The 24,260-nt window shown below is 45.3% G+C and overlaps 1 protein-coding gene across 13 annotated transcripts in view; it reads left to right on the forward strand.

Annotated features, from left to right (window-relative positions):
- nhsl1b (NHS-like 1b) overlaps positions 1 to 23,253 on the forward strand; it is a 159,287-nt gene extending 136,034 nt beyond the window's left edge. For 5 of the 13 annotated variants that reach the window (XM_022207010.2, XM_051960547.1, XM_022207015.2 and 2 more), the window contains exons 3-9: positions 339 to 466; positions 4,236 to 4,440; positions 8,530 to 8,661; positions 10,420 to 13,722; positions 14,789 to 14,921; positions 19,758 to 19,796; positions 20,683 to 23,253. In XM_022207010.2, coding sequence (XP_022062702.2) covers positions 339 to 466; positions 4,236 to 4,440; positions 8,530 to 8,661; positions 10,420 to 13,722; positions 14,789 to 14,921; positions 19,758 to 19,796; positions 20,683 to 21,358 — 4,616 coding nt within the window. In that variant the 3' untranslated portion in view covers positions 21,359 to 23,253. The remainder of the gene's footprint in view (positions 1 to 338; positions 467 to 4,235; positions 4,441 to 8,529; positions 8,662 to 10,419; positions 13,723 to 14,788; positions 14,922 to 19,757; positions 19,797 to 20,682) is intronic. The other 8 variants (XM_022207011.2, XM_022207014.2, XM_051960548.1 and 5 more) reach the window with 6 other exon arrangements.
- The last annotated feature ends 1,007 nt before the right edge of the window (positions 23,254 to 24,260 follow it).

Raw genomic sequence — 24,260 nt, forward strand, 5'->3', positions numbered from 1 at the left:
TATCTGTAGTCTGTTTGGATTTTTCTTGGTATATTCTTCTAATGTTGTGAAGTAAATGTTTGTTTTGAGTGGGTTTAAATGTTCAAACTAATGCAGTCTAATACAACAGTCTTTTATCCAGTTTTCAAGGTCTCAATTCAGCTGCAATTGCTCTTGAATTATTTTTCCAATTTGCAGAAACCCCTCTTTGTATAACGGAGTACAGTTCAACTAGACCCGCCAAAACAATCGCACTGAATTCAGCGCCTCTCTAAAACTTAACGTTATTTCCTCTATCTGACGTCTGATGAGCGTCCTAATCCAAACCTCGCTCTCGTTTCTCTGCCTTCTCTCTGCAGAATGTGACAGGCTGAGGAAGGATGGCTTCCGGAGCTCCCAGTACTACTCTCAGGGTCCCACCTTTTCTGACCCCGTACAGTCCAGCAGCAGCCTGCAGGAGGACGAGGACGATGAGACCGACAAGAAGGTACATGGATTCAAACACGACTAAATGTAAATGTTTCATGTCCAGGTGTAGCAGCTCTGCAGTCTGAACAGGTGCTGCTGCCTGGTCTGGTCCAGCAGGGAATCAAACAGTGTCTGTCTGCCCTCTAGTGGCTGCAAATGGAAGCATCACATTTCATCTTAGAATGTAATCCGTTACTTTTAATGTCTCATATGTCTTGTTTTTTTAATACACTCTTAGATGTAGATGAATTTGTAGCCTCAAATATTTCCAGCGATAAAGTTTAAATTTAGTAAAAAAAACCCACAGATCTCTGGAAACCCCAAAAACCCACCAGCGGCTTTGAAAGAAAAAGAAAATCTTTCAGCTGTGAAGACGGAAAAAAACTGTCAGATTTGTTCACTTTCCGTGAAACTAATCATCTGCAACACGCTGGTTTGTTGTAAATCTAAGTCAAAAATTGTGATGTTTCACTTTATCTTTTTCATTTTTGATGCGTTTCCTTTGACTAGATTCTGTAAAAAAAACTGAAAAAAAGAAATATGTGAGTCCAGCTGCAGCCAACAAGCGTGGTAAAAATTCTGTGACTTTTCGGCTGAACTGCAGGCAGTGTTTACACAGAGCAGAAAAAGATTAAAAACAAAAGGATTGTGCACTCACTGTTGTTTTTGTAGTCTTAAACCCTGTGGAGAGCTTATTTTTTATAAAATATATGATTAAATAAATTCAGCTTTTGTTTCTTTACTTTTTTGACAGTGTAAGGCGTCCAGGTTCTCTCCACTTCCAGCCCTGGTTTGTGCAGGACTTTTTATTGCTACATGATAAATGAGCACACAGTGAGGAAAAATGGGACAGGAGCGAATAAAATGCCCAGAGGCTTAAAGTTACAGAAAGAAAACTAACAAGAAAGTAGCAGAACAAGCATCTGTCAGATGTGACAGCCCCAGAGGATGGTCATGTCAGAAACAAAAGGACACAGACTTCTCTTAAAGCTACAAGGATAACAGAAATAAACAGAAAACAAGCTGCTACAGTATTTTCACAGCTGTCACCTCAATAACCTGTCACTATACTGCACTACCACCACAGCATAGATTGATTTTTAGATATTTAATTAAATTGAATTTTGGTATCTTCTATTCTTTTCTATTCTAAAAGGCAAAAGTGCAGATGTAAGCATCTGTCAAGTGTGACAACTTAGAAGAAAAATAAATTAAATTCTACGTTTATCTCAAAAGGCTCCACTGTATTAAATTGTGAACCTGATACACCTCTCTTCAGTGAGTTTAAAATCACCACCTCCAGGAGAAGGGAGGATTATCTTTTTCTAAATGTTTTGTAATGTAATAATAGTAATAATAATTATTATTATTATGTTCGTGTTATTATAAACTGTCTGTCAGCAACATTACTCAAAAACAGACCAACGGATTTGGATGAATTTTTCATTGAAGGTCAGAAATGACTCAAGCACCAAGTGATTGGATTTTGGCAGTGATGCAGGTTATAGTGTAGATCCATGGATTACTTAAACATTCTGTACCATTGTGAGATAGTGGCATGACGTCACTGTAACCATGACAACAACAAGTGAACACTACATCAGCTCCCTGCTGACGATCACATGATTGTGATCCTACTACAAATCCACCGCTGTGGACTGATCAGCACTTATCCGTCAGAAATGACACAACTACTGAGCAGCCTTGGTGGAATACTGGGCTCTGAGTGCTTTTCCTGTTTAGTGCTTTCCTCATCTGGCAGACTATTAGTATGAAATGATGTGTAAATGGTCTGACAGCCGATTATTCCTCTCCTTTTCAGTTTTTTGCTTCCCTACTCCCACAATATGATACGAGGGTCCTTTAAGGGTCAGTTGTTATCAGGGTCTCCTCGATGCTTTCACCCTCCACCTTCATAACACGCTGTTGTCTGTCTGAACCTTCTCCTCCCATATCTTGTTGTTCGTCTTTCCCCCTCCAGTTTCCCTTCCTCGTCCCCCCTCTGCCTCCTCTCTTCCTGTTGTCCTGAGGCCACTGAGCCTAACTTTGCCTGACAGAAGCTCCAAAAGGGGGAACAGGGCTCCTGGTTGAGCAAAACAACCAACTATCGCAGCCATTCTGTCTTTCTTTTACATCCTTCCCTTCTCACCCAGCGTTGCTGCCCCCTGAATTTACCCATCCATCCATAGGTTGGTGGCATGAAAGCTGGTGTTTGGAGTCGTCAGGATATACAGTAGATGACGTAAGGAAAGACTTCTGGATGCTTTATGAAGATTGTGGACAACTTTGCGGCGTGAAATTTTGTACGTTTGACGACCAAAGTTAGGTTGCTCACATCTGAACCACCTTGAAATTTTATTACGGAGAAAAAAACTTGTCTTTTCTACATAAGAAAACTTCAAGGCGCTTCAGATGTGACCAACCAAACTTTGACTGATGCAGTAAAAGTGAGGAAAGATGACGATAAGGATTATTCGTGTTCATTGTGCTGGATTCCAAACGCTTTACATCGACTTAAACATTCAGAGAACTCAATATTCGCCTATTTTGCCGTCACCCAAACGCCTCAATTTCAGGCCTGGACACTGCTGCTGCTGTCTGTTTCTGTCTGCAGTAAATTCACGATTGAGAACTCTTAGTACGTCAACACGGCTTAACGCATGAACAGCTCTCTCTCAAGTCTGCCCTCCTCGCTGTCGCTGTGCGACTTTTATCCTGCCAACCGCTCCGTCGGTTTGCTCTGATGGGCATTTGTGTGTGTTTTCCATTTGGATCTGATTGATCGTGAAACGTGTTTACGGCGCCATAAACTTTTAAAGGTCACAGCAGTGGAGTATATTTCAGATGATGCCAGCAGAACCTCAACAATCAGACAATTAAACTGCATCATATTTTAGTCTCACTCACTTTTCCTTCCGTTATCTTGATGTTTTTTTTTTTTAATCTGTTGTCTTGTTGAGGTGGTTAGCACTTCCGCCTTGCAGCTAGAAGATCCCCAGTTCGCGTCCCGGCCTTCTTTGCATGTTCTCCCTGTGCATGTGTGGATTTTCTCTGGGTTCTCCGGCTTCCTCCCACAGTCCAAAAACATGCTGAGGTTAATTGACTACTCTAAATTGTCCGTAGGTGTGAATGTGAGTGTGATTGTTTGTCTCTATACAATCTGTCAAGGGTGGTCCATGCATTCGCCCTAAGTCAGCTGGGATAGACTCCATCCCCCTGAGACCCTAAAGAGGATTAAATCAGATTTTTTTTTTTGCCAAACTCTCTGCTTCTAATGACAATGAAATGTACACCACCGTTGAGAAGTTTGAGGTCAACTAGAAATGTGCTTATTTTTGAAAGAAAATCAGTTTTATTTCAATGAAGATGACATTAAATGAATGATAAATCCAGTCTAGACATTGTTAATGTGGTAAATGACTATTCTAGCTGGAAACAGCTGGTTTTTAATGGAATATCTCCATAGGGGTACAGAGGAACATTTCCAGCAACCATCACTCCTGTGTTCTAATGCTACATTGTGTTAGCTAATGGTGCTGAAAGGCTCATTGATGATTAGAAAACACTTGTGCAGTTATGTTAGCACGTGGATAAAAGTGAGTTTTGATGGAAAACATGAAATTTTCTTGGTGGCCCCAAACTTTTGAATGGTAATGTAAGTTGAGGAGAACACTCTTAAGGGATGGCGTATTGAGAAAGTCCAAAGGAAATGTGAATGTTTCTTCTTGTAAATCATGTTCTCTTTTTGTTTTTATATTTCATGAATTCTCTCTCCTCCACTTGTCCAGTCCACAGCTTCGTCAGCGGAGGATGACAAATCTCAGCTCTCCATGAGATCCCAGACGCCGCAGGGTGGGGGAGAAATGGGCGACGTGTCCGACGTTGACGGACAGGTGATATGGAACAAGGCCACGCCCCTCCCCACGCCGGAGGAGAAGATGAGGCAGGCGGCTCAGGCCGTGCCCACCGACATAGTCGCCATCAACGTCACAGGTGGGTCAAGCCTTCTAGAAACTCCTGTCATCCAGTCATTGTCAGTCACTAGCGGGTAGCGACCGATCATCATCAGCCCGGCCATCTGAGAACAAATGTCCCTCTAGTTCCATTCTGTAGAGACGTACAAGGAGTTCAGTCTGGCCTCACTCATCCCCAATGTCCATTAACATCTCACCAACAATCACACATTTGGTTTTGTTTGCCCTAAAGGAATTTTCTGGCATTTGTGGGAATTTGCTGGTTCACTGAGAGTCATAAACTGAAACAAACATGTTAACAAAACTGGGCTTCTATTAGGTCAACACAAAAACTGGAAGCAGTGGTTAACGGTGAGTTTCCAGCAAAAATGTCAGACTTTTCCTTTAATCAGCCCTCTGTGGCTGAGTGGATAAAGACTGATGCATCCAGTCAACCACAGAGGAGGGAAAACACTGCATGTGTCGGTCGTCTGCTTCCTCCACGCTACCCGCTCTTCTCCCATCATGCTTCTCGGAGACCGACCTTCACCTTCCTTTATGCATGTGTGAGCGAGTGCTTGTGTGTGAAAATCGTTTGACAGCTTATCCAGGGGTCAAGGCTTTTCTCTGACTTTATGTCAGATCACCGGCTGTTTGACAGATGAACACTCGTACACAGCAGAAACGTGTCGGCCCAATTCCCTCGTCGGCGTGTTTCGTTTCTCGCTGCTATCCGCCGCAGGTTTACACTAGCATTCAAAAGTTTGGAGTCATCCAGACTATTTCAGGTTTTCCATGAAAACTCCCACTTTTATTCATGTGCTAACATAACAGCACAAGATTTTTCTAACCATTAATTAGTCTTTCAACAGCATTAGCTAACACAATGTAGCATTAGAACACAGGAGTGATGGTTGCTGGAAATGTTCCTCTGTACCCCTATGGAGATATTCCATTAAAAATCAGCCGTTTCCAGCTAGAATAGTCATTTACCACATTAGCAATGTCTAGCCTGGATGTGTCATTCATTTAATGTTGTCTTCATTGAAAAAAAATGCTTTTCTTTCAAAAATAAGAACATTTCTAGGTGACCCCACACTTTTGAACGGTAGTGCGTATAAGATGTGATACAGAAAAAAAACTAATTTTATTTTTAAGCTTGTCAGCTTAACTGCTGGTACCACTTTTGATGTGACAATGATAATTTATATGACAAAAAGAAGTAAAAATTGTCCAAAATGACTTCAAACATGTCCAAATTTTCCTGAAACTGGACCAGAAAGACCCAAAGGAATGTCAAAAATGAATCAAACTTTGCCCAAAATAATTCCGAAATTTGTTAAAAATGATCTATAAACAATCCAAAATGACTCAAAACTGGTCAAAAAGAACTCAGAATTGGCAAAAATGAATAAAAATAGTCTAAAATGACATAAAAATGGACCAGAATGATGCAAAGAAATGCAATAAATTGCTCAAATTTGTACCAAAGACCTCAGACTTGTTCAAGTGGATGTAAAATTTTATTCCTTAAAAAATGTCTTATTAAATGTAAATATTTCTACATTAACAATGTCTAGACTGTATTTCTGATTAATTTAATGTTATCTTTAATGTAAAAATCTGCTTTTCTTTCAAAAATAAGGACTCCTAAGTGACCCTAAACTTTTGAACGGTGTGTAAATGTACCATCTCCATCTGCAAGGTGTTCTGTGGTGATTAATGTATTAAACTGGAGCTTGTCAGGAGATGCACTCATGAGATTAGTTGAGAATGGTGCAAAGACTCCAAAAATCCCTGCTCAGCATCAGCGTATGAATTTTAGCTGTTGTCAAGGCCGATATAACTTCAATCTCTGCCTCCTTTAGACACTAATGAGTGCTTAATGTGGTCCCACTCGCTGCAAATCACTGTTGACTTCATCTGCTGTCACTTCAGATTACCGAGAAAGAGAGAGTAAAACACACATGCAGAGGCAGAGGGAACGAGGGAGAGAGAGATGCGGGACTTTTCTGTCACTTTGAGTGCGGATGTGATAGACACAATCTGCCCTCATATCAATTTCTATTTCCCAGACGGCTGTAGGCTGTCACCAGCTAGCCGGATAGCAGAACAGAAGAGCAGTTCATAATGAGATATCAGTCTTCCTTCAGGGAAACTAACAGGGAGGACATTGAGAAGCATGGATGTGGGTGTGTGAGAGTGTGTGTGTGCAAACTACAGTTCATATCTGTCCTTGTGCATGTGTGTTTTTGTGATAAGAGCATGCACTTTACATCTCACATGTATGTTTACACCCCCGTGCTGTATTAAAGGTTGGAAATTGACATTAACCACCAGCCAAAATGTGCAAGCTCTTCTTTGTAAGAGCATTCTTACCCTCTTCGTTAACTCTTTAAGAAAACTTCTTAGGCTTGTCTTGTAAAAGAGGGAAAACATCCGGTGTTTTTGTCAATTTTTTACCATTTTGGCTGGTGGAAGAAAAAGTTAATGGTTCAGTTCACCTGAATGGGACAAAGCATTTTCATTTTCTCATCTGGTCATACAGTTACCAAACAATGCAGATATTTTTGGTTCTCGCCTAAGTTTAGATATTTACATGTGAAATAAAATTTACAGCTTTGAATAGTTAGATTACCAAATTAAAGTAGAGATTTCATGACCAACAGTTTGTAGCAGAGAGAGACCGATATCTGAAGGGCATTGTAACTTGATTTATTAATGTGTAATGTTGTTTAAAAGTTCCAACTTTCCCCTGTGGAGATAAGCACAGATGGACACACACAAGCGACAGAACTTCAAGTTGTGTGAAGTGATTTTTGCAAGGCTTTTTTCACATTTCAACACCAGAAAGTACACAAGATTCAGTCAGCTTTGAAATATTCAATAAAAATAAAACTTTACTGTGATGAACAAACTTTAACAGATCTGATTAAAAAGACTTAGAAAGATAATTCGATTCTTCTTTTGACAAAATGTTAATGTTAGGAGCTGGAGTTAGGTTTGTTGGTTCCAGAGTTTTTCCTCTGAGTGTGTTAAAAACTCACAGCATCATATAGCAACAGGATCCACATGAGCTTCTCCCCCCAAAAATGAAAAAGGTCGTGCATTTTTGTATGTGGCTCTTGCACAAATCTAGACTTAATTAGTTATATGTTACACGACTTAGTGGGAGAAATTATCCCTGATATGGAGACGGGATCAATCAGGATTTTACATCGAGTCACACTGTTCACTTTTCCTCACACAGAGTTGGAGTTTATGAGCTGCAGTAAATTCTTTATTGCGTAGTGGAAGTCTTCAGGGTGAGTCCTGATTTCAATCACAGGATATTTCTGTGTACAGTTCACATCAGTCATAAACATGCTACAGAGACACCATAGTTTGTTAAATGTTAGGTATTAAATCTTTGTGTACGGCTCATAATCATTAAATAGGTGGACCTAAAGTGAAGTATTGTTCACTGATCAATACGGTCAGGCCAATACATTGGCTGATATTAGCCTTTTGCTGATATTTTGGTACAATGCAGAAATTCCAGACTAGAACCAAGGTCACCATTATGAACTTTTTCAGCTGAGAGATGTCGTCATAAAAAATAAAAAAAATCCACTAGGCATCAACCTGAAGATTGTTTTCATTACACTGCTGTTTAAAAGTTTGGGCTCACTTAGAAATGTCCTTATTTCTAAAAGAAAAGCAGTTTCTTCAATGAAGATAACATTAAATTAATCAGAAATCCAGTCTAGACAATGTTAATGTGCTAAATGACTATTCTAGCTGGAAACGGCTGATTTTTAATGAATATCTCCATAGAGGTACAGAGGAACATTTCCAGCAAACCCCAAACTTTTGAACGGTAGTGAATGTCACAGTTAAGAGTCAGTAGCTTGAATAATAAACGAGTGAAACCAAAGCTGTCTGCATGTTCAGACACCAATGAATGATGAGAAATTGGTTTACTTTTGCCGTTCTGTTGAACTGACCCTATTATTTCCCGTCCTCTCGATGCTGCATGCTCAACTCAAAAATGACAAACCCTCTGCATGTAATTTTGTTCCTTCCGACTAACCGACTTGCTGTTTGCCTGTGTGTCCGCCTGCCTTGCTCTCGCCCTCCCGGCTACCAGGGGCAGTGTTTGACCGACAGGCGAGCATCCGGCGCTCCCTCATTAACACTGACACCGTGTCCCGCCGGCCCAAGAAGGTCAAACGCAGAAAGACTATATCAGGGCTGCCTGACAACATCAACCAGGAGCTAGGTATGGATCTCTGTGAGGCTGTATGTTGCCCTCTACTGTCCACAGACCTGCACCAACACTCTGGATCAGCATCCTTTCTTCTGTCATTTTCTTCTCATAACCTTCCTCTCTATGGATCTGTGCTCTAATCAATCATAACTGTATAAACTTCTTCATATTGAGAGGGCCAGAATGACTTCACAGCATTGGATCGAGGCCCTGCAGCTGCTCTGTCTTTCACCGTTTCAGTTCTGCATATTGTGTGTCCTCGTTTGCTCTCCTCCACCCTGTTTAACTGTATCCACAGCCAAGAATTAGTCGTGAAATCCTTGTGTATGGTTTTGCGGCTATATTTTTGCTTTTGCTTGTTGGAAAATTCTGTCACACGAGAGAAGTGCAGGGTTTGTAATTCTTAATTTTGTTGTGCTATAATCCTCTTTGGGTCAACTTTCTGTAGTCCTTTTCCTGACTTGTATTTGTGTGTTCCTTAATCCTGGGGCCATATTGATAATCTTATCCATGTGTGTCTTACTTACCAATGTGTATTGCTTGGGAGACATCGGCTCCTGATTGTTCACACCTACAGGGCTGCAGAAGCCGCTTTTTTTCACTCCAGTTTTCTTTTCAGATCAGGACCCTTTAATCGCCTGAACAGATGAGGACTACATGACAAATATTCAGAAGGTTCAGAGGTCTCCTAACCTTAGTTATTCAGTCGAGCCGGGTGTTAAGCGAGCGCTAAGCTTACTAAGCTGACACTGACAGCACCGCATGGCCGATGTTTATTTACACGTCACTGAGCTGTAGGACGGCTGCAGCATTTAAGGAGAATGTCATTCCTCGGCGCGATAAGATCACTAAGTCTGATAGGAAAAAAGCTTTAAAGTCCGGTTAGTGGCCAGCTGACGACAGCCCCTGAATGTCATGATTGCTGGGCTGGGGGTAATTGTCCCGGTGCTTCATCCCTCCCTCTCTTGTGCACTAGAGCTGCCTGCGAAGTAGACCTGCAGCTTAATCTATCGCAGCAGCAGCAGCCAAGCTGTCAGTCCAGCTTTTAGCAAAGGAGGAAGAGAGTGTATGTGTGGTTCAGAGATAGCGAGAGGGGAAGGGGGGAGAAAGACCCAAGGACGCATGAGTGTGTATGTTTTGGAATACGAGCATCAACAGGAGAGCCGCCACAGATGGGAGACACATTAGACATCCTCTCTCGTCTTACAAATCATTCTTCAAATTGTTTGTTTACTAGCCGGTATGTTCAGCGTGTCTTTGTGATATCTGCATTTCTGTGTCCTTTTATCTGCATATATTTTATGCTCTGTCCTATGTGACCGTGCGTGACCATGTCAACACTGTCTCTGCATGCACATGTGTTTCTGTGTACGTCTGTGTCCGTGTATGCGTTTCTGGCTGCTTCATGCCACGCCAGCTGCCTGTCCTGGACCCCAGGAGGCTGTTTCGTTTTTCTATCAGAATGTGCCAGAGCCAGACTACGAGGGAAAGCATAGTAGGGAGTCTATTTTCCCTTGTCTCTGTCTTCCCTCATATCCTTTTCTCCTTAATGAAGAAGACCAGAAGTTATTAACATGAGTCAGGGTTACAGCAAATCAAATTAATTAGCTTCCCTGTGACCACAGTTTATCTGCCTGTTCAGCCAGAAGAGCAGAGGGTTTTGTTGCTGATGAAGTTACACAGAGAGGGAAAAATTAGGTAGTGGAGCAAGAAGAGAAAACAAGATTTCACAGTAGCATGCTGATCTTATTTTCTGTCTTTCTCTGACAGCAGCAAAAGGACGCGGCGGAGAGCTCCGGCCACATTCCATGTTCATCCCAGGACAGTACTCCACTTTGGGCCGAGTTGGAAGCATCAGCTCAACACTCCGACGTTCAGAGACCCGAGACTCGGGCTGCCAAACAGAAGAAGTGAAGATTGTACCCCCGTCCATGAGGAGGATTCGAGCACAGAGAGGACAGGGCATCGCCGCTCAGATGGCTGGCATTTCTGCTTCCTCCTCAACCGGAAGTATATCCATCTCCAGCAGTGACAGCTCGGGAATATTGATGATGCCACATCAGTTTAACGGAGACCCTTCCCGTTTTCACAGCCTGCCCCGACAGGGCGCAAGGGTGTCCCTCAGCTCTGATCCCATCTACAGCAGCACACCCATCAGGTCGGAGGAACAGCCTCAGAGGCAGATTGGAAAGCTTCAGGTTGACGATACAGTGGTGCACATGAGAAACGCCCCACGGACAGGCACCCTGCCCAGGCCCAAATCTCAGGAGGTGAGGGGGACACAGTCCAGCGAGTGGGGTGGTGGTCCTGCGTGTGTGGTCTCCCCTCATGCAGCCTATTCCACCTCACTCATCCCCAATGCCACCCTGTCTAGTTCCTCAGAGGTGATTACCCTCAACACCTCCGGTCAGCTTCCCCACTCCCCAGTCTCAGCTTATCCCACAGCGAGACCGCTCAGTGTGGCTTCTTCCACTAACACAGACTCCCTGATCTCGAGTCCAGCAGCCTTCACCCACAGCTCCACCTGTCCAGCCTTGGTCACTTCCACCCCTACTCACACCCCACAAGACAATGGTCTGAAAGTGGCAGCACCTCCTAGTGAATCGGGTCATTCTGACAGCAGCATCCACAGCCACAGCACTTTGGCTCCCACTCCACCATCCTGTCTGCCGGACGAACAGTGGATCTATGACACCCCAGAAAATGTGGTGGTTCCACATCGTGCTCTGACCTCCAGCTGCTCCACTCCTGTCAACCACCTGTACAGCAGCTTGGACCTCTCCTCCAGGACCACTACTGATTCCAGCTCCCTTTACTCCCAGGACAACGACGGATACTACACCTCTATGCACCTGGACTCAGGCCTGCGTTCTCGCAGTCATGGTAGCGGGCACGGGGCAGCAGCTGGACGGGCAACTCGGCACAGCATGTACGAGTGCCGGGAGATGTCCAATCAGGAAGACACTGCAAGCCTGTACAGTGACCGTTCTCTGTCCCGCAGCATCTCTCTTCGCAAATCTAAGAAGCCTCCGCTGCCGCCAGCTCGTACAGATTCTCTCAGACGTAAGCCTGGTGCTAAAAAGCCCCTTGGAGGCGTTGCCGCCATCAGTGGTGCCCCTGAGCCAAATAGCGCCATGCTCAATGAAACTCTGATAGCAAGCTTGCAGCAGAGCCTACAGATGGGGCTGAGAGGAGGGAAGGGGAAGGGCGCCTCACCGTCTTCACCTTCTCACAGCCCGAGCAGCGACTACGATGATCCTTGGGTGCTACGACCGCGCAGTCACAGCAGCATCAGCGCCGCTAGCTCTGCAGCGTCACTAGCAGCTAACAACTGTGGCGGTGTGTCTAATGTGTACTCGTTGTGCCACGTCACTCCAGCTCAGAGCGAAACCAGCAGCTTGCGTTCTGACTATGCAGACTCCTGGGGCTACTACATGGACTACCCTCGTAACCATGGAGACCAGAGGGCACAGACCCCTCCGGTCCACACCACAGATAACATCTCAGCACACCCAGGAGTCTTACAGAACGGAGGCGAGATTCACAGCAGTCAGGCCGCTAGGGCTCCAGGCCAGGAGGGAGGGGTGACGGTGAAGCCCAAAACCTCCACATCCTCACCGGATAGGGTGCACAGACTGACCTCCCCATCTAGCGGCTACTCCAGCCAGTCCAACACCCCCACAGCTGGAACCCCAGTGCCGGCATTCGTCAGGTCCATGTCGCCCTCAGGCAGCCGGCCCAAACCCAAAGTTCCTGAGCGGAAGTCATCACTCCTCTCTTCAGTTTCCATCTCCTCCTCTTCTACCTCCCTTTCCTCCAACACTTCGGACTCACTCAAGAACTACGGTCCGCCTCCACCTCTACCGCTGTCGTCCTCCTCAGCTCCCAGCACCCCTCTCAGCCCACCTCCACCCTTCCCTCCCCCTCTGCCACCAAGTTCTGGAACAGCTTCCCCCACTCTTCCTCCTCCAGCTCCCCCATTACCAACCACTCCTCAGGGCACTTCCCTGAGCCCACTTCCTGCTTGCTCCACCTCCCCAGAGTTCCCTCCTCCTCCATCGCCTGAAACGCTGATCAACTCCAATTCATCCTTCAATGGGAGCTTCAGTCCTCCCCCTCCGCCTCCCCCTCCCGTCCCCTCCATGGGGCCCCCTCCACCTCCTCCACTGCCTGCTTTTGTCCCCTCTTCCTCCTCCCCATCTGTTGTGAAGGCAGTGAAGGATGCACCTAAACCTTCCAGCAGCCCTACAAAGTCACCCAAACCCCTGATCACCCCATTCGCACTGCAGAGTGTTCAGCTCCGCTCAGTGAAGCGGCCAACAAAGGAGATAAATGGCGAATCAGACCGCATCAAAGATCAGGAAACAGGGATGGACCTCCTTCAGGGTCTAAAACCCTTTACCCTGGAGACGTCTCACTCCCAAGAGCAACCCACTGCGTTACCCCTGTTGAACATCTCTCCAGAAGAGGATTTGCGCCATTCCTCACCATCACCTGTTTCAAAGCTCCTGAAAGAGTTGTCCCTGGACTGCAGCATCACAGATGGCACACCAGACACTGCTGCCATAAATGGAAAAGCTGAGGACCAAAGTTACTTTCTATTAAATGGAAAAGAGAAAGAGGAGGAACCAGCACTGCCCAGCCCCCCGCAGAGCCGTGGGATCTCCCCCATCAAACAGAAACCCCCAGCAGTCTCCAAGAAACCCAAATTTTCCTTCGTCCCACCATTTAGTCCCCAACCAATCAACGAACAGGTGCCGTCTCAGCAGGAGGACACAACCAGCCTGGTCCAAACAGAAGACGAAGTGGACGCACTGCAGCGACAAACAAAGGAGGAGGTGAAAGAGGTGAAAAGAGAGCAACAGGAGGAGGACGAGGAGGATACTTCAGAGAGCTCCGAGCCATTAGCAGAGAGCAGTGAAGCATCCACAGAAATCCAGGAAGAGTCACGAACCGAGACCAGTCTTGACCTTGAACTTTGCACCAATGGAGAAGCTCATGAAGACGACGAAGAGGAGGGAGATGGAACGAGCAGCACCACCGGATCCATCAGCTCCAAGGAGGACGACACAGGTGAGTCTCACTGATAATTCATTGTGCTTTTTTTTTTTTTTTTTTTTTTTTTAAATGTGACTTGGAGAGTTTTAAAAGGTGTCAGTCAAAAAGTTTATTTACTTAATAGTTAAGCCCATTAACTCAATCCTGTGTGGTTAGTCATGATGCTGCTGGCGGCGCTGCCAGTTCCTCAGGCAGCTGTGAAATTCATTTTGTCCTCAAAAGCAAAGGAGCCAAACTTGAAGCTACAAGCTTTTAAAGGTTTGAAAACTGTGAAAACAGAGCAGGAGAGACGGCTTATCACTGGGACGGCAGTGCTGCAGCCTCGTGAAATCGTCCTCTTTCTTTCTTTCTCCCTTTTCTACTCATCCTTCTGTATTTTATATGCAGAGATCTCTTGTGACCACTGTCCCTTCTTCTTTTTCCCGCATTGCTCGGTTTCTCTGCCCCCCCAACACACCTCAGTCTCAACTGTCTCCTCTCCAACATCTATCCTTCTGTCCAAATATTCATCCTCTCCGCTTTTTCCTTTTTTTTTCCCTGTTTTTCTTTGTCGTGTTAATCTCTCATCCTCTGTTTCCTACTCAGCCTCTCTCTCCTCCTCTTCCTTTCCATCCCGTCTTCTCTCTCTCTCTCTCTCTCTCTCTCTCTCTCTCTCTCTCTCTCTCTCTCTCTCTCTCTCTCTCTCTCTCTCTCTCTCAGAGGTAAGGGAGGGGGTGAGAGTCCCGGGGGAGATGCTTCTCGTGGTCGGAGGGAGAGGGGGGAGGAGCTCCGTTGTATTGGAGGGAGAGGGGGGAGACGGAGGGGAAGGATGGGGGAGAAGCGTAAAGTGAGACTGCATGCAGCGGATCAGGCAGTTGAAGCGCAGACGTGAGGAGGAGGAGGAGGAGGAGGAAAGAGGCTAAACTAGAGGAGAAGAAAGGAGAGGAAATCTAGAGAGAGAGAAAGAGAATGTAAGAAGACAGTTCGGCACCTCCTCCACTTGAGATTTCACAGGCTGCCAGGTTAATGCGACAGGACGGATGCATGAGTGTGTGCCAGCGACCCTGAAGTGTGGCTGTAAACTTGTTCCTCTCTGTGCCAGGTGAGGTTTTTGACTCCAGCACGGCTGATCCGTCTCCGGCCCCGTCAGCCAACGGGGCGTCCGGCCAGAAGATGGTGACCCCGACTCCCTCGCGGCCCCGAACCACCGAGGACCTCTTCGCCGCCATTCACAGGTACCACCACCTCTGTTTCCTTTTCCCAGCACCACAACTTCTCTGCTCCTGACCCACTTCGACTCCCAATCTATAATTTATTCCTTTTAGCTGGTTTTACTCTACTGCACAGTGGATCGGTGGTTAGCACTGTCGCCTTGCAGCTGGAAGATCCCCAGTTTGCGTCTTTCTGCATGGAGTTTGCATGTTCTCCCTGTGCATGCGTGGGTTTTCTCCAAGCACTCCGGCTTCCTCCCACTGTCCAAAAACATGCTGAGGTTTATTGGTGATTCTAAATTGTCCATAGGTGCGAATGTGAGTGTGATTGTTTGTCTGTATACGACCTGTCCAGGGTGTCCCTTACCTTCACCTTAAGTCAGCTGGGGTAGACTTCAGCCCCTCTACGACCCTAATGAGGATTAAACAGTGCATAGATAATGGATGGTTATACTCTGTTGTTCAGTTTTCTTTTTTTTTGTCTCTCCACCTATCTCCCCTTCCCTTTATCGCTGTCAAAACCTCATTCCCTCTTCTTCCTCGTAAACTACAACATGTCACCCTGCTCCTTCATCCCTGTCACCCTTTAACCCACGATTCTTCCATCTCCATCCTCTCGCTGCCCCTGCACCTCTCACTCATAACTTTACCCGTGCGTCTGTCCGAAAGCTGATCCCTGGAGTCTCCCAGTCCAGGAGAGTTTTTTTTTCTGGCCCATGAAGAGATGAGCAGCGACAATGTAGGAACCGATATGAGTCATTAGTCAAACCTTTATCAAGGAATCTATGTCAGCGTAGTCACATTGCTCATTCTCAGCAGGAGCAAAGAAAAAAAAGGCTGTTGCTTCATCCATTATTTAACTACTCGACACCCTCTGGTCCTCATCTAGGTTAGAGGCCACTGGAGAGATTCCTCTTGCTCCGTTTCTCTCTGTGTCTTTCCTCGCTCTCCCTCCTGTACACACCATCTCTTGCGCTCCGACATATATTGTCTACGTGCTCGGCTGCTTTTGAAGGCAGCGCACACATAAATTTCTCATGCAGCCCGCCAGTTTGTGTTTCACGGTCACGTGCGGCAACCAGTCGGAGTTCTCTTGAGCATCACAGGATTTCATTTCACGGGATTTTATTTTCTGCCCCGGACAGATTGTCGATGTATTTACGGCGCCAGCGTCACGTGTGCGAGTACGATTTATTGTGCACTTTAATTAGACGCGAAGCTTGCGTAAGCTTGTGCGGGTAAACCTCGCAGTCCAACTCCTGTTTGTTTACCACGCTCCTCTTCCATCACACCTCCCCTGGTATGGAACATGCAGAATATTTTAGCAGATTTGTGAAGTGATGACGGATTCCTGGCGGCGCTGTTTAAATGAGAGGAATTTACACTCTCAAAGGAAAAAAAAAACACATAATCAGGCGCACAAATTGAGAGCTAATCTGCAAGAAGTATACCATTAAATTAACTCCACTAGAGAAATTCCAAATGAGGGATTATCAGGCATCATTTTGCAATTAAAAAAAACACAGCTGTGCTTCAGTTCTGTTTACTTTCTGGTCTGTTATTCCAGTAATTTGTCCCCTCTTTGACACCTTCCCTCTTCCTTTCTGTCATACCTACTTCATTTGTGTTTTACGTTGGCACTTGGCTGCCATATTCCCTTTCTTCTTTCTCTCTGGGAAAACAGAAAACTGATGAAAACCTTGAATGAAATGCCTTCACAGCTGCGGCAGAGAACACAACTTGTCTTGAGGGAGATTCTCCAAACCAAATGTATTATAGTCAGGAGAGAGAAATCGATCAAACACTCGGAGTTGTGTCCTACATTGCAGCCTTGTTTACCTCTTTAACTGAGATTGGTATCGCTGCTGTTTGTTTGTGTGTTTGGGTATTTTGTGTGTTTGTCACCGCGAGTTCAGCGGGGAGTCGTCACGCTCGACTGGTTTCAGGTGTGTGAGTGTGTGCACATGCGAATGTGTGTGAGGCAAGTCTTATGTAATGCTGATGGGCTAATGTGGCAACGGAGCTCACAGGGGACGACGCTAGATGGAGGTTGAATTTAGGGCACAGACATATTTTGCAGTCTTTCCAAAATCAGAGAGCACACTTAGATTCTCCCACCAAGCGTTTTTTATCCTTCAGTCCTGCTGCTCGTTTTGACCTTCAGGAAATACTGTATCATGTTATCTGTCCTTTAGGGCAGAATTTCTTTCACTGGATCTAATCTGCAGATTAAAGATTTTGCCTCACTGTGTCCTGGGGCGGCACAATCAATCAAATGCTAATCTTGATGACAGTTTTTGCTTCCTGAAAATAAATGAGCGTGATCGACTGCATTTTGAAATGCTAGGCTGTGCTCCCAGAAACCTCTGCTGCAAATCACATCAAATGGTTCGTAAACTAACGTCTGGACGCTGGGGTGGAGATGTTTTGGCGTCACCTTTGGGAGGCCGTCAGGGTGTGTGAAAATTTTCCTGGATGTTGCAGCTGCAGTCCAGAGGAGAAGAGTAATAAAAAGCACAGAGCAGATCAGCAAAATGAAATGTCTGAAGCAGGTGAAGAGCCAGGGCTGCACAGTGGAGTACTGGTCAGCACTGTCGCCTTGCAGCTAGAAGATCCCCGATTTGTGTTCCGGCCTTCCCGGGATCTTTCTGCATGGAGTTTACATGTTCTTCCTGTGCATGTGGGTTTTCTCCAGGTTCTCCAGCTTCCTCCCACAGTCGAAAAACCTGCTCAGATTAATTGATAACTCTAAATTGTCCGTAGGTGTGAATGCGAGTGATTGTTTGTCTCTCTGGTGACCTGTCCTAGGAGTCCCTTGCCTTCACCCTAAGTCGGCTGGGATAGACTCCAGCCCCCAATGAGAGCCCTAATGAGGATTAAGCGGTGCATAGACAATGTATGGATGGTTGGAGCTGAAGGGCCAGCACCTAGTGGCACTTGGTGGTATTGCAGTTATGATACTTCAAGTTTTAAGACCAGTTACTACATCCATTTTTTTATGCAGTCTATACTCAAAACAAATTATCGCTTGTTGCTTGAAATAATTTTTCATGTGAAGCTAAAATAAATCATTTGCTCGTCGTATATGACACTGTTATCTTTGTCACAAAGCAGCACAGCTAATTTGTTCGACCACCTAGAAAACCACCACAAATTGCAGTTCAATTAATGAATAAAGTTAGCCTAGCCCCAGCTCTTAAGACACAAGTGTCTAGGGCCGCTCGACAGGGAGGGAGGCGGGCTAAAAGGTTGTCTTTCAAATCACTCTGCAGCAATTGGGTAAGTATACAACCAATCAGCGCAACGAATAAGCTGACGTAGTTCCTAGAGCACCGGCGGATTGTGGCTAAGTCCCATTAGCTTCCCAACCAGCGGAGCCAACTGGTATGTTAAGGATTTGCCATATCCCGTCGGCATAAGTCCAAATACGTCTTTCTTCTCAATGAAACACTTCCGTGCCGTCCTTTGTTTATCTTTCAAGTTGAATTTTAGCTTCAAATCTTTAAGGGCTGTGGCCAAAGCCGAGTCGAAAGATAACTGTTTATTGTGCGCCGCTTGTTTCTGTCAGAATCGTCACGCCTCTGTCGTCACTTAGTTATGCCCGCCTTCTGACTCTACACTTCATGGTGATTGGTCCGGCCAGTTTTAGGAGCATCCAACCTCGAGCCTTATGGAGGGTAACTAGACCCACCCTGGCAGAGAATTAAATTCGTTGCCGTGGGTTGTCTAGCGTGGCTAGGCTAGAATAAAGTCCAATAAAGACTAAATCTTCTCAATTCTAAAACTAAACCCTTCCTTTCTTTTGTTAACATTTATTCAGCAATTGTCTGGGGTAACATCAATTTATACCTAAAGGTAAATGGAGGAAAATGGCGCAAATCAATGAGAGCAAAGTCTGATCATGCAGTAAATACAGCCATGGCCATAAGTTTGGACACAGCATGACTTACCATGTCTGTTTTGATGTCTATTACAGAACATAACTAATATTTGTTGACAGCACCAGTTTAATTAGTCAACAAATCAACAAGGGATATAATATTATCAATCAATTCCAACAATTGGAACAACTTTGTTCCCAAAACATAATATTAGAAGAAAATAACAAAAAAATGCAGTACTTTCACAACCGAATTTGGTAAGAATAACAAAATGACACCAAACTCTTTTGATGTTTTTTTTAAATATGAAACTTAATATAGCTCTCAGGAGTTGTGTACTGTATTGTAAGTGACAATTTTGTGGTATTTTCTAAGATTCACAAGCATCATGGTACTTGTGTCCAAACTTATGGCCATGGCTGTACATCCCAAAATCCATAGATTTCATAATGTTTTTTATTATTCATACCTTTTTAATAAAGACGTTGTGAACCAGAAACTTGATTTGCTCCCAAACTTTGTCTGTAGTGTGAGTGCTGATATGAAAACTTCTTTTAATACAATGTACCACAAAAAAACGATGCTTGGGGTGATTTACAAACGGTGTCGTCACACAGTTTGTTCACCAACTCCACTGTTTACTCGCAGCACATGTAGCAGAGTATGCTTGGAGTCAAGTGGTGTCTTTGCAGTAATCTGCCTCCTAGTCTGTAAAATACATTCATGCAAAGTTATTAAACAATGACTCCATATTCCCTCTCAATACTCTTTCATATATACAGTTAATGTAGCATCTCTTGGTTCTAATGAATAATTGAAATCTATTGATCAAACTATTTTGCCTTCACTCGTGCAGCCCTACTGTGTTCTATACTCAGCTCTTCACCTTTATCATCAGTTTGCTCTCCGTTATCATAGTATCTCTGCTTTATCATGCCTTTAATCATGTTTCTCTCCTCCTCTCTTCTCCACTGTGCAGAGAAGGCATGAAGTGGGTGGGTGCAGCCTTTCTAGAGAGGTGCGAAGTGGCAATCAGCCCCTTCCCTTTAAGTAGCGAGTCCTGTTTCAACCACCATGGCGATGCTACCTTGAGATTTGCAGCAGTAATCCCTCAATGCCAACCCCTGTATCACAGATTAATAAGGCTGCTTCCCTGCTAGCCCTAATTCCCTGTATTCTGCCAGTTGCATCTTTATTGCTGTGCTTTGGTGCAGGAGTTATAGACCGTGTAGGCTGAGCGGTGCAGTCGACTACTCTGATGCCCCCAGCAGAGGAGGAGGCTAACGTCCTCGTGTGATTAAAAACTGCTTTGGGCGCTTTTCCCAGTTTGTGTTTTTGATTAATTTCATTGTGCCACGTCCGAGCTTTCCTGCGGAGTTGCAGCGTCTGCAGCTTCCAATGTACAAACTCGCTGGATTTCTTTAACCAAAAATGTGTAACTCTTCTTTTCATTGCGCTTCCTTTCTTTTTTTGAAAGCAGCCACGCCACTCTGTGCTCCTTATTGTCTGACTTGTTTAAGATCTGTGCTGTGACGCATGATTGCTGGGGGCAGTGCTGACATATGGCAAATTTGGGACAAAGATTTGAGGTGCGTGGGCCACGGAGTTTTAAATGTAATCTTTTTAAGCTGCAACACAAACATTAACAAGGCTGATCTTTCCGCCTTGTTAATGGCTGAAACTCAAAGTGCTGCAGTTGTATTTAAACAACTCAATCTGATGTCCTTATTTCCTGACAAAACTGCCCCTAACTGTTGCATTTTCTCTTTAAATATATTTTACTATGTTCATTTAACATTCAGTTGCCTTTAAATAATTAAAAAATAACCCTGCTTGCATTTACTCACTGCAGAATTTGTGTAAACTTGTACGGAAGCTAATTGTCCACATCTTTCCCTCCACAGGTCGAAGCGCAAAGTCCTGGGTCGCAAGGAGTCTGAGGAGGACAAGTCCCGGAGTGGGAGCCACCCACAGTCTCCACCCGTCACCCCCACAGGAATGTCTCCAGGGATGGTGTCGTCGTTGCCCCGTCAGGCGAGCTCCATCCAGCGCAACCTCCGCAAGTCCTCCACCAGCAGCGACTCCTTCAAGGCCCTCCTCCTCAAAAAGGGAAGCCGCTCAGAGACCAGTTTCCGGATGTCTGCCACCGAGATGCTTCGCTCTACCGACCCACGCTTCCAGAGAACACGCTCCGAGTCGGCGTTAGACCCCCCCGCCGCCTCGCCCTCGTCACCGACGATGCCCCACAGCCCCTCCTCCTCCCCCAGCCGTGGCAAGAGGGCAGCGGATGAGTGGAGCCGCTACGAGGCCTTGGCGATGTCCTCACCAACTTCGTCGCCCTTCTCCATGAGCGGGTTGAAGTACGGACGCTCTCGCACGCCGCCTTCTGCCGCCAGCAGCAAATACAACGCACGCAGCCGAATCCTCAGCAGCCCAATGACGGTAATTTGTGAGCGTGAAGGCGAACTGGCTGAGAGCGAGTACGGAGATACAGCGGAAAGTCTGTCTGGACCGGCAGCCCAGACTCTTCCTGTGCTCAAAGACTCCAATGGCACTTTATCTGACGAAAGCAGGAGTTAAAAGAGCAGGAGCTGCCCCTTCGATTCGGGGAACTCATTTGTCATAACCAGGGAAGGGGCTGGAAGAGGAGCCAGCAGAAGGCCCTCAAGAGACACCTTCCCGAGCCCCACCCCTCTGGCGCTGTCTCAGAGGGAGTGGACACGTCGGATCCTGATGCGAGGCTAAAGGTCGCCGCATTATGGATCAGGCACCAAAGTGGAGCACAGGTTCTGCTCCAGCTGTCCGTGACTCCCTTGATTCTCCTTCGTTTGGTGATTCACCCTTTTTGTTGAAAGAATAACATTTCTTCTACACCTGGTGTTCTTAGTTTGTTCTCCATTTGTTTTTGCTGTTCTTTTTTTGTGCGTTGCCCTGCAGGAGCCCTTCAGTTTCTCCGAAGGACAAAAGTTAAGATGGCAAAAACTAAAGTGAATTGAAGGAATTGAAAAGTCACAAACTGTTTGCTTAACTTTGCTGCTGTGGTGCTGGGTAGCTGGAAAGAGTGGAATGTTAAATCTTCTCAGTTTCTGCTTTGGCTCCGGAGAGTGTTTGAGAGTACCACGGTTTGCGAGCTTCAAACAGCCCATAATCAAGATGGCGAGGATGTGGTACAGCAGACGGCTCCACGGTACAACTTCAGCTATGGTTATCACCAGGTTTTCTTTTGCTTTTCTGCTCTTAGGTCGGTGGTTTAGTTTGCAGAGCTGGTGTGTTCAGTGGTCCATAGGAAGTGCAGAGGGCTCAGTGCTGCCACCTAGTGATGGGAACAGAGTGGACGATAGTTGGGGATAAAAGGCTCAACCAAAACAGCAAATTTACTTTCTAAACGAAAAATCGCTCATAAAATTTCAGTTAACTGATTTTAGTTTTTAGATTTTGCACTGTGCACATGTCTTTTGTTTTTTTTGTTTGTGACTTTTAAAATATGTTTTAAAGATTGTTTTAATGATGTCATGACTTGTGTTTGGAAGTATGAACCTTTTAATGTAAAAACCAGGAATGACATTAGCTTATTTTATTGTGTGGGTCTTTTAGCGGTCATGTTGGTTACCAAAGAGCTTGAAAAATGAAACAGAGCTGGCTGTTAACCTGGACACACAATCTGAAAGAGTGAGTGCTCGTCTGACACCCCATGAACGAGGTCCATCTCTTAAGTTTGCTGAGAAGATCTACTAGACCTCTGTAGGGCTTAAATGATTTCTATAATGCTGTTGACCTTTCTGCTAAGTTTATCCTTTTGCAGTTTTGTATGGTTCTGTATGTAAATACATAGAGAAATGAGTTCTAAGTAACATTCGACTTATTTTCAAAGACTTTGTACATTTTTAGAGCCTCGTGTTTGCTGAAAGGGAGTGGTTTCCTTTTTGTAGGTTATTTATTTTCACATAGCAGGGCGTCATTAGTAAACCGGTGTGAGTCGACCAGCAAGAAGAGGTTGGGGGTTGAGCGGAGAAATTAAAGGACCACATTTACCCGGCTGAGCCCACCAGGCCATTTTTCTTTGTAAAGGTGCTTTGGAAATGCAATAATGTCAATATTTATGCTTAAGCCTTCTACTGCCCTTAATCTTGAGTCATGCAGATCTCTTGCTGGTGCCCAACTGCTGAGTAAATGTGGTCTCTTTAGAGTCGTAAACTGAGGTGACAGGCGTGAGACTTCATAACCTCTTAACAGCCATAACACCCTGTGGTTTAATTACCTGTGACCAAAGTGTGTCTCCCAGCTCCCGCCTGGCCGTGATTGAGCACTTGGGGCCACCCGAGTTCGTCTCGTGACGGGGAAACATCTCAATCCCAGAGTAGCTTGTGAAAAACAACAAACAAAGACCCGGGGACAGAGGAGGTAACGGAGCTGAAGGCAGGTTGCTAACGCTCTTGTGTATGTCTGTGTAATAAAAAAACAAGGTTATATTTAAAGAGTGTCGTCTCTGTGTCATTTTCTCTCTGCGTGTGATTCACGGCCATCTGCCAGCCCGACTCCCCCAAATCACGGCCTCATTAGCGCCGTCGCCATGGCACCCGCACTCGTCCGTCATCCGGAAAACTCCGGAGGCAATCGTTTAGCCCTCCTCCTTCCCTCCTGTAGGGTCATCAGTTATGTCTGCTTCTGGACATCCCATTAGAACACACTGAATTACAGCCTCTCTGCCCGTAATAGACCCGTCCACTGACTTTCCAAGCAGCGTCGAACCAGCCGGACTGTTTGACTTGCAGCACACTGCCCACGTCTCCTCATGCTGCAACCTCCCAACATTCGGACAGCCTATAAATAGTGTCGCGCCAATGGACTGTTCTCGAGGGAACGGAAGCACCGGCTGCCTCTTAGTATTTCCAACGAAGTCCCACCTGGTCTGACTCAGCAGTCACCTGTCCTCTGACGCCTCAGACAGCAGCATCCATCTGGGTGTCAGATGGGAATCAATACAAACTCCTCCCAGCTATAATCACACTATGGACACTTCACTGCTTTCCCCCTGTTCTCCTACATTCAAGCATGCAGGATCTGAACAAATCATGACAAATGAAACCCATCTCCTGTATTGACCTGAAAACAGTAGAGTCCAGGAATAGTAACCACCTCTTCAACAGGTGCTGCTCCAATTAAATGGAACTGAAGTGCAAAATTGATGGTTTTGCATTTGATTAAAGTACTTTAGTCAACAGCCCACTTATTCAAGATTTAAATGCTTATTGGTACCTTTTCATGTTTCAACAATTAGATTTATTTTAGATAACTAGCCACCAATTTCTAAAGCATGAATTTACATCAAAGCGATTCCAGCACGCTGTGAAAATCAGCTCGCGCAGACTTGACAAGTCTCAGATCCTATCATAGGAAGCATTTCATTGCCCTTGCTTTGTCGAAGCTGTTATCTTTGTGTGACACTGCAGCTGTGGGATTTAGCCTTTGTTGATGCATTCAA

The sequence above is a fragment of the Acanthochromis polyacanthus genome, chromosome 16, assembly GCF_021347895.1.
Source record: "Acanthochromis polyacanthus isolate Apoly-LR-REF ecotype Palm Island chromosome 16, KAUST_Apoly_ChrSc, whole genome shotgun sequence".
NCBI lineage: Eukaryota > Metazoa > Chordata > Actinopteri > Pomacentridae > Acanthochromis > Acanthochromis polyacanthus.